Source organism: Monopterus albus, unplaced genomic scaffold, assembly GCF_001952655.1.
Source record: "Monopterus albus unplaced genomic scaffold, M_albus_1.0 scaffold7.1, whole genome shotgun sequence".
Taxonomy (NCBI): domain Eukaryota; kingdom Metazoa; phylum Chordata; class Actinopteri; order Synbranchiformes; family Synbranchidae; genus Monopterus; species Monopterus albus.
In genome coordinates this window covers 5,328,646-5,339,498 of record NW_018127887.1, presented here as the reverse complement: position 1 = coordinate 5,339,498, position 10,853 = coordinate 5,328,646, and the positions used below count along the sequence as shown (strand labels likewise).

Below are 10,853 nucleotides of genomic sequence, written 5' to 3'. Positions count from 1 at the left end.
CTGGAGGGACTATGTCTTTTTTTTTGGAAGTGTCTGAAGAAAGGGAAGTCTGGGCATCTTTGCTTAGACTGCTGCCCCCGCAACCCGGTTCCGGATAAGCGGAGGAAAATGGATGGATGAATGGACTCAACAGCACCAGAAAATATACAGTATCCTCCAAAACTATGAGAACAAAACCAGAACATTATCATCTTTAGAAAGAGGATTTATTGCAGGGCTTTCTTATTACACTACATCAGTTTGAACTCTGTGTACCTATAAATTTGCTGTGTGAAGGTTTCAGTGCAGTAGTGAAGGATTTTACACAAGTGCAGTGACATTCACCAAGAGTTAGGAAGTAGCTCATGTCTTATCATGCACACAAAACCTATTTTGGCACTATACCGAATTCTACATTAACCGGTGGTAATAGTGCATATAGAGCTGGAGGCCGACACTGATGAAGCACCACCACTCTATTATTTTTGTTGTAAATTTGTTTGTATCAGAATCAGCTTTACTGACCAGGTGTGTTGAACACATGAGGAATTTGACTCCGGTAAAGTGGCCCCTAGTGTGTATGTACAATGCTTTTCCATAAGGCAATGAGTAAACAAGATAAGACTGAGGGAACAAGAAGAGAAAAAGAATGTGGAAAAAAAGAAAGATAAATGAGCATTAGGGAAATAAAAAATAAAAGTACTTATAAAACTATTAGGGTACATCTTGCACAACTGCCTATGTCATATATTTGATGTTAAATTATACACAATAATTTTATAAAAATTAAAACAAACCCCCAAATTCCAGCATTTTACTGTATCTCAGGTGATACACACAACATCTAAATTAGTTTGTACACATAGCCTTAGCAGGATTTCTAAGTACTGTAGACATCAATCACTCTCAGGATTCAAATGATGTGTGAACACAGTCAGTCGTGCAGTGAATGTGAAGCACGTAGAAAATTAAAGGACATTTTCTTCAGAGCTCAAGCATCTTTTTATGCACACATCAGGAGACACTGATAAAGACAGAACATGTAGAACAGTCTCCTGTCTCCATAGAGATATCATTCTCATTCAGCTTTTCTCCTGCTTCGGCACACTTCAGTGTGCAGCAAAGAGCGACAGTATAAACTGTCACCACCACCATGTGGGGATAATAAGTCCACACCAACTTCTGCTGGATCTTATTTGCAAGCCTGAACCTTTATTTTACTAATAACATACACAGTGGGAGCACACACACTTTCAGATCTGTCCGTTTACATTAATGCTGAAGTGTACCATTTTTCAGGTACTGTATTCTGTTGGTGTATCTGGTGCAAAGAACATAGTGCCAATTAAGGGTTTTCATCTTATAAAACGTTATTTGGAATCAGTTTATTGTGCAATAAACAAAACTGATATAACTTGAGTATAATTAGTGCTCCAACCGTGTCTGCACAGTCAAACAAGAAAAGATAATAAACAGCAACAACACACAGTACAACGTACTGTAAATATTTTCTTATTGCCGTGTCTCTGACAGTGAGTCAGCACTTCACTCCACAGAGCTCCATGCTCCCCTCTAGTGGTCAGAAATGAGACTCCTGACTCACCACAGGTTGCTAGATGATGTCATCTATGATTTAAACATTAGATCCCAAAGCCCGGGAGTACAAACTGAAGGAAGTGAAGTCTGATATGTATTTCTCCTTACATTATTCCGAACAGAGCCTTCATCCCAGTTCCAACCAGTTGTATTTCAAGATGCTTAATCTGCCCCCACAGATGCAGGCTGACCTGTGTAGATCTGATCTGACTGTGACCACGCAGCTCCCCCTTGTGGAGAATCTGCAGCCTGTCACATAGAAAGGCATGAGATTTAGGCCAGTTTCATGACACGCTTTAATAGAAAAGTGCCCTTACCTTTGCAATACTGTCACATTAAATTGATCTGAAACAACCCTTCTTTTAAATTAAGTAATGTTTGTAAGAACAAAATATTGGTGAAACATTAACTAAATGGCGATTAAGTATACTGACAGTGCAAAATGTCAAATAAGGGTTCATCAACTTAAGGCAAACTATAATTGTGATTAAAAAAAGACAATTACAGCTTTAAATGAAAGCAAAGCATTTTATTAGATGCTATATTCAATGTTGAAATGCGAAAGGCACAAATTCTGTTCTCATAATATAAAGATGTAAGATCAAACCTTAAGTTCGACCCTTATCACACAAATGATCTTCTTTACGAATGCTGACGTACATCATATCCAAGCTGATGTTTTACATCAGTACATCAAATAAACACATATGCATGTTTTCTGGTAGTGGAAATTACATAGAAAATATACATCAGCACAAATAATTTAGAGCTTGATGGTACACAAAGAGGTATATGGAAGACTTATGAGAATTTAAATTCTTCTGACATGAAATAATCTATGTGAAAAAGTGAAATGAACTCAATACCTTAGCTGTGCACTAGTGGACATTGAAACACTGTCTCTTTTTAAAGGAAGGTAATTGTTCAGCAAATTCACGCTGCTCTGGTAGAAACTACAAAGTAAGAAATCTGGGATTCACGTCCCATTTTTCCTGTTACAACCGTGACTGTCAAACCTCATCGGAGCGCCAAGAATTATGAGTGAAAACTAAGTAATTTTCCAATCACGTCAAAATGATTCACCCCGGTCGAAAACGCTGTTGCACTTCAAAATCTACATGAAAAACAAACCGTCCCTCCTCCTGCATTTACTGTTAGTTATGAAATCACCACAAATTGGCCTCAGACTGAAGCACATTAAAGCAAACACTATTAACTATTGTCAACTACTTGAGATAATTTATTTAACTGGGAAAAAATTCAATTTTCACAGTTAGTATTGCTTCAGTTTCTACAGAAAACTCTGGAGCAAAAATGGAGTTGAAGCTGCTTCAAAACACCATTAATATGATACAAAAATATATCAGTTTGATGCTTTAGCCAGAAAATCTGCCCTAAGGTGAAGTCAAATTGTATTCTTTAATCTAAATTAATTTCAATTAGCTGTTTTCAAGCATGCAATTAATTGCACTGATGTGATCTTTAGGCAGAAAGCACTATATGAATCCAGGAGTAGATTCACTATAAAACATTTCCACCAATTTCCTGATTCCATTTTTCCAAAATGTCAAAGCAAAATTTTGGGTCCAGTTACAGCAACATCCAGAAGTCAGACAGATTTCAATTACCTACATGATTTATCTGTTAACTTTTCTTCATGTTAGACTGAAATTTGTGAGATACACAACAAAAAGGTTTTCCAAACTGGATTCAACAGCAAAGAGAAATGTTTTTCAAGACTGAAAACAAAAAGACAATCAATGACAAACAGAAACACTTCATCTTATTTATAGTACAGGACCAGGATCCACCATCCATGTGGAAAAGACACCAGCGTACAGCACCCACATGAATTTATGTGATCAGCATGCCAGTACACACACACACACACACAATGAATTTATGTGAGCAGCATGCCAGTACACACACACACACACACACACACACACACACACACACACACACTGTGAAGAGCATTGCCAAAAAGTGCGCACAAAATATACAAAGCCAGCAATCAGTCAAGTTCATTCATGCTTTCCACCTCGAAGTGCACTTGGTGTGGGCCTTCCCTCTCAAAAGTTAACAAGGGGAGATATATGTGCACTGATGGTGAGGGCAAAAGGAGGGAGGCTAATAATGTAGCCTAACCTAGCTCAAGGTTTATATATTATAAGGTTAGATTATAATTTAGCAGCCACCGGGTCCCAGAGTACCAATAACTTCCAGGAGGAGTCACTGTTACTTTTGGTTTAGGTCTCAGTGAACTTAAACCTCCTCATGGATTCAGCATTTATCATCTTGACCTGATAACATATAGACCCTGGCCTGTTAAATGGAGCTTAGCTTAACTCACTCTACTCTTAATTGTTTCTTTGGAAGGATCCCTGGGCAGCGGAGGATGCTGCACCAGTGGCAGCTGTTTGGAAGGTTTTACTGGTGAAGACGCCATGTGAGAATTCCTGTTGGGCCTTCTGGAAACTAGCCCCAGTCCGGCGGTACATGCTGTGAACCTGAGGAGGAAGAATCTCTGATCAAATGGCTGCCTTGGGTCACACTGATCAATTATGTAATTGTGTCATACTTAATCCATTTTGGTCAAACTCGCTACACCAAAGTCCGTCCAAGATTCAAAAGCAAAGGCAAATTTACGTGTTATAATCCCAATTTATGTATTAATTAAAACGAAACATTCCCACTCACAAGTAAAACTAATCCTTATTCAGAGTGATCCAAAGTAATCCACAGCTGCTAACCCACAAATTAGCAGTGAAAATATTAGGAAAAGAGAGTAAACTCTTACCATCTTGAGCAGGATGATGGACAGCACAGCGCAGATGGTGAAGAGGATGGCCACTATCATCATGATGGCTCCCACTGCCTTGTTGACAGAGATGACCTCGATGGCAGTGATCCAACCACTGGAGTCAACAAACAATGTTAGGTTTTAGGTGATCTTACAAACGACACGAGTTAAACCAAAATATTAAACATAACATAACAAAGATAATAAAAAGTGCTGTTATTACATCATGAATGCATTCTCTAACATACATTTCAAACTGTCCAGAAGCCTGAGGCAAAGGCTTATGAAGGCTCAAGAAATAAATGCATGACTGTGAATAATTAAAAATAAATACATTTTAAAATGGACAAAACTTTTACATTTATTTATTTCTATACTTTCCCCCATATTTATTTATTTCAACATTTGTTTATTTCTACATTCTCCGTGTTCCTTTTGGGTCCCACAGCCTGAGGGAAAGGCTAAGTCAACTTCTACTTTTAAAACTGACCTCTGAAGTGATAATCTGACTCCAACTGGTTTGTTTTTGGAACAGAAATACTTTGGAGGACCAATAAAGGGACAACAAGACAGAGAGAGTGCTGGCAGGGCATAGCAGAGACAGTGAGCAGCAGGCACAGAATTACCAGCGACAAAGAGGCTGAAGGGTGGAAAGTCTGTTTCAGAAGAGATGGGCGAATGCAGAAAAGGAGGAAAAAGAGAGGCCAGGAGTTTATAGGACAGCTGACTGGTAGTAATTCAGATAAGAAAGGCAAAGAACTGCAAGTAAATAGAGGATTTCTGAGAATGAGTCAGGAAGAAATCGCTAGCAAATCCAATGAATTTGTCCTGTTCAGATAATTCATCGCTCAATTAAAAGGCAGCAGTATGGATGCAAACACAGTTTAGTTTTATATTCCATTCTAACTCAGTGTTCATTGTTTGTAGTGAGATGAGTGTAGAATCCTACGTATGTTTTTGAACGAGAACAGCACATTTCCTGGCCAAGTCTACAAGTCAAATTTTACTTGTACAGCCCAGAATCATAAATCACATCAGTTTCCCTGAAGGGGCTGGGATTTGGACATTTTCCATTTGCTGAGTGAGATGTATCAAAACATATTGGCCTTTTTCATCCTGCTGCTTAACCCCAGGGCTCATGTTAAACGTGCCATACACATATCACCCACACGTTTTTGAGACCCTCACTGATCCCTGGGAACACAACACAAACTGTTTAAACTTCATTTTATAAACTCTCCAAATGTTAATACTAAGCATGCAGTGTGTGACCCACCTGTTCCCCCATTTGGGGATGCCTACAGACTGGATGACGAAGATCACCACTTGGCAGAAAAACACAAAGAAGAAGAAGAAGAAGCTGAAGGAACTGTCAGTCCTAAAAATGAGAAAACAAACATATCATGCACTTTACTCAAAATATTTTCAAAGGAACGTAGGCGATTTCAAAATAAAAGTGATAATTTTATCATTTTATGCATGCAGCATATGTTGTATGTGTCAGGTGAAGTCTTTGAGCAAACAGTAATGTTTATTGGGTTTATTACTGTTTACAGAAACGTTGTTGCCAGTTTATTAGGAACACTAAGCTAAAAACAGTACAGTCTAATACACCAGTCCTGCAATAATTCCTCCCTTTGTGATGGTTATGATGTTCAGTTTCTGTTATTTTGCAGGGTGCAGTTTGTGGTGCTGTTAAATGATGTTGTATCACATGGGAATTGTTATCCATTTTTGACATTTGTTTATGTTCACTAACCCACTAGTGAAGTAATAGCAGAATAAAGCTGACTCACTTGAAGGCCTTGTAGACGGGCCGGTACCAACAGAGGAAGGAGCAGGGAGCAAACAGAATGAGCCAGAGAATAGAGAGACCAAAGTCCACACCATATTCACCGAGAATAGAGAGACCAAAGTCCACACCAAATTCTGTACTAGTGGTGAAGTAAGCCAGACATGCCAGCAGGTTGAGGAACAGTGTCATACAGTTGACTGAAGAAACAGTGGAGAGAGACAAGAGTCATATCAGCACTACTAATAATGTCGGCATCATCTTTATTTATGCAGCAAACAGAAACACCTCTACTACAACAAGGCTGGTTAACATATCACAACATGTAATAACATTCTACTGTATGTTACCAAGCACCTAAAAGCCATAATGCAATGTAAAGGAGTATTAAAACTGAAGGTTGTCTAAAGACAGGAAGATGATGTTATAAATCAGCCGGCATTAGGAGACGGAGAGCCCAAATAACACTACATATGTTGGTGCAAAACAAAGTACTGACATACAGCACAGTTTTAAGATGTTGTGCAATGAGACATCTTGGATTTTGATCCAAGTATCATTTTCTGTATACAAAGGTAAACATGCATATATTATTTGAATTTCTGCTTCCATTTCAGCTCAGAGCCACATGTGATGTACTTACACATCCAGAGATAATACATCATCTTGCAGACTCTCTGGTACTCGAGGGGAATTTCCTCAGAGAAGTCCTGATAGAAACATGGTTTGATGGGGCACATTTTAGGAAGTGGAGGCCAGTTGTTCTCTTTACCTGTCAAAACAGAGACAATGTCATTCTAGAATGCTGGAACATGCTGTTGAGCCTTCTCGGTGTCGTGGGCCCAACTCAGTGAAACACCAGTTAGTGAGAGGGTGCCCACCTGACCCTGTAGCATTCACTCCTACACCCACACAGAACCTGTACTGGCGCTGGTGATAGTATAGTTACCGATTCACTGGGGTTGTTAGTAGTGTAGCATCTACATCCTGCCTCCAGAATTTAGTGACACACACACACACACACACACCAAACATTAACTTCTCTCTTTTTTTTTATTTTTTAACAATGCTGCTTTTAAGATGTCAGAAACGACATGTCTGTCACAAGTAACTCAAGCCTGAAATGATATGAAAATGTATATATTATATATATATGTATGTGTATATATAAAAAGGTTTTAAATAACATTTTTGCATTTGAGATGATTTAACCAACATGTTTGATATTTTTCTAACTTGAACTAAGAAGTGTGATCACAATTTGGTCATTTTGTGTGATAATATATTTAGAAACGAGAGTGGGGTAAACACAAGTGGAGGCTATAGTATTTCCAGTACAGGTCAACATCAATACTAATGCAGTAAACAGCATTAACAGTAAACAGTTGAAAAGCCATGTCAGTATAAAACCAAACAAAGGTGATAAAACATCTGTAGTCATCCGTGGATACTACCAGCATAGTAGGGCAATTTAAAGTTTAATATGCATTTTTAATATTTCATAGCAAGGTTTTCATTTATATCTTTGATACATAAGGTACATTAGGGCTGTCATTTTTTCCACCTCTTGCTGATCTGGATGATTTATGTGCTGCATCAGGAGAGCTTAGCTAAGATATCATCACATGATGCAGGGGTAGCACGTGACCACACAGTGTGGTCAAAAATGACCATACACTGAAAGCTTACATGATGCATTTAGAATGTGGAGCCAATGTTTCAACCCACCGGTCTTCTTCAGGGCAAGTAAGCTACAGGGGTAGGACAGTCAGATGAGGCGTAGATCGGGTGCTGCTCCACTCGTCTGTAGTAACATTAACTCTGTCTCACTTGGTCAGTGAGATTGCAGGTTAGTCAAGTATCTGCTTTCAAACCGTTTACCTTGACACCACTCTGGTTTCATTACTCTCCGATCAGCACAAACTTTCTGGCTACTGTCCCGCATTTTATTCTTGCAAACATACTGTCAATAGCTTGCCTTACTGAGAGGTCAACAGGACATGTAACTGGTCAAACAGTCAATTTTAAGAAGGTCCTTTGTTGAGCCACAAGGCAAATTACATCAAATGGCCTGTTGTGTTTTTTGACATAGCGTACATTGTTGGATTTGAACAGGTCACTACAGTTCCAATTGTTTTTTTGTTTTTTTTTAACGTTTGAACAAATGTTCAAGGTCATTACAGTTCCAATTGTTATTTTTTTTTCACGTTTGAACAAATGTTCGAAATTTGAATAAAAAGTGACAGCCATAATGTACATATTGTGAATTGTTTTCCTGTCTCAGTTTGCTGTGCTTCTTCTGACACCACTGCAGAGAGGAGAGGTCTGGTCTTTACCGACCTGTTGCGCCTCTGCTCTGAAGCTCCTGCTCTCTGCGGTCCAGCTCAGCAGCTTTTCTCTCCAGCTCCTCCTGCTGCCTCAGCAGGTTGGCCTGAGCCACAGCAGCAGTCGCCTGAATAGGGAGTGTCACAAACACACACTGAATGTACAAGGATTATCTTTGTGACATTAGCTTTCAGTGGCTTCACATTACATACCGACAGATGTGGTGCAGAGACAACAAGACTATACTCACACTGAAAGACAGTGATGCATAATGATAGACAGAAAACATTTAAACCAGCATTATTTATTATTCATTTACATCTTTAACACAGGGTTGAGTCCCTGTGCTCTAGTATCAAGGGTACATGTGGATGTCAGCAAGCATCTGATCATTACGAATGTTTTTCACTATTTAAAAGACCATACCTGCATGTTGTAACTTTACATGCATGCCTAAGTCTGATTTGTTCAGTCACAAAAAATACATATTCATGATCATCATGTCTGATGTCTGAATGGCAGAAAAACAGACCTGTAGTGCTTGTAGCAAGCTCATTATAATATTGTGTAAACTGTGTGTGCAGCCTCCAAACATCCTCAGGTAACACTTGCTGGCTGAGGAGAGGGTACTAGGAGGCTGAAGGGGCAGACAGCTCTGTAGACACATCCAGGTATGAGACATATTCCATGCAGAGGTTTAAAATAAGCTAACAATTGACTAAAAGTAAAAGTGTTATGTATTATGATGCTTAATTCTGTGAAAAGAAATCCAAATACTGAAACAAAGAAACTAAAACCAGTAGAGGAGTCAAGAGTAGGTTCTGTGCATGGCTGTATTTTTGTTATTTTTCCCTCTATTTTGAATAATTTACTTAACTTTTTGCTAATTTTTTGTTTGTTTTGGTACCTTGTATAATTCTTTGGTCTTTATATGTACTTGTTGGTTCATCATGTGGTTTTTGTACTGGTTATTTTGTGGGGAAACTGAAAGATACAACAACTAATGGCTGTGTGAACAGTAACAGACCTGCAAATATAACACCAAATCCAAGTAAGTAGTACCCCCACTCTACTTCAGCGTAGTATTTTTCAGCTGCAGCAGATTAAGTGCAGGGTTTGGCAGAGACAGAGTATGTAGTATCCAATGATGTGGGACTCACCTGTGGACTGGGCTCTGTAGATGGCTGTAATACAGCAGGCTGGTAGGGGGAGGTGGAGGCTGGGGTGGTACCTGTAGCTAGGCCTTCCTGAAAAAATTATAAGCAGACAAATAACAGTAGTTGTGAAGAAAAGTACAAGGACACAATAATGACACAATAAGGCCAAGAAAAGACCAGAAAACATACAGGAAAATGAAGGAAGAAATGAAAACAGAGAGTAAGAGGATACAGGAGGACAGGAAGAAGACTATCAAGGAAAAGGAGAACAAGACCAAAGCATGAAGAGCAAGAAGTGGCAAATAAGACAAAAGGCAAGAAAAACCAATAATGGAAAGGTGAAAGGGGAGAAAGAAGAGATTTAAAAAGGTTGAAGGAAGAGAAGAAGAAAAAAGCCTAACTAAAAATGACCATGAAGAACAAAGGGACACATTTCAGATGTCTTACTGTGGAATGGGCACCGAAAGGGCTGTACTGGTCAACTGGTTCAGTGGCAGAGTTGGTCACTTGTGTGACAGAAGGATCCTGAAGAACAACATGTCACTGATCATTATCAGCTAATCAGCACAAATGTATCTACATAAACTGGGTGAACCAAGACTTTAAAAGGCACATTAACTAAGATTTTAGTTGTGGGTCACTATGTCTGAATGTACAGGACAGTGTCTCTGACCATTATGCCAACCAAAGGTAGGGTTTGGTAAGGGGTTAGCAACAGATCAGTGCAGTATCAAAACTGTAGTTCTTGGCACTTAATCAATAAAAATGTATAGCAAGACCCGTGGGTTTGTCCATCTCACTAACATTGAGTCTTGATATTTGACCTCTGAAAAACAGATTTTTATCACCTGATGAACTCCCCTTTAGGGGCTTCCATTCCCTGAGACGCACACAAAAAAAAAGACAGCCTAGACTATGAAGTCTGGCTCCATGCTTTGAACAAGACTAAATGTACTACAATAACAACCACCTACTGTTGCAGTAACATCTAAAAGGCTCTGGTGAATCACTATCTGCAAAGAACTCGCTTCTTAACAGGACTCACGGGTGAATCATTGGTAAACATCAACCTACCCTGGTGGATTCAGGATGATTAAAAACCTCAAAATTAGTTTATTTCTAAGTGATATGAGAGGCCACCCACTGCTCAGAAAAGATTGTCTGTCAATCCCATTCCAGTAAATGTGATATCTCAGGAATG

General features: G+C 39.0%; 1 protein-coding gene across 3 annotated transcripts in view; it reads right to left on the bottom strand.

The window, feature by feature from the left end:
* Window positions 1-3,508: 3,508 nt before the first annotated feature.
* The window catches only part of scamp2 (secretory carrier membrane protein 2), a 10,568-nt gene continuing 3,223 nt past the window's right edge, over window positions 3,509-10,853 (bottom strand). Inside the window, exons 2-10 of one of the 3 annotated variants that reach the window (XM_020623141.1) lie at window positions 10,100-10,177; window positions 9,656-9,742; window positions 8,511-8,622; window positions 6,814-6,942; window positions 6,302-6,370; window positions 6,175-6,265; window positions 5,655-5,756; window positions 4,376-4,493; window positions 3,509-4,085 (exon numbers count right to left, since the gene is read on the bottom strand). In XM_020623141.1, coding sequence (XP_020478797.1) covers window positions 3,936-4,085; window positions 4,376-4,493; window positions 5,655-5,756; window positions 6,175-6,265; window positions 6,302-6,370; window positions 6,814-6,942; window positions 8,511-8,622; window positions 9,656-9,742; window positions 10,100-10,177 — 936 coding nt within the window. In that variant the 3' untranslated portion in view covers window positions 3,509-3,935. Of the gene's footprint in view, window positions 4,086-4,375; window positions 4,494-5,654; window positions 5,757-6,174; window positions 6,371-6,813; window positions 6,943-8,510; window positions 8,623-9,655; window positions 9,743-10,099; window positions 10,178-10,853 lie in introns of all 3 variants that reach the window. The other 2 variants (XM_020623148.1, XM_020623131.1) reach the window with 2 other exon arrangements.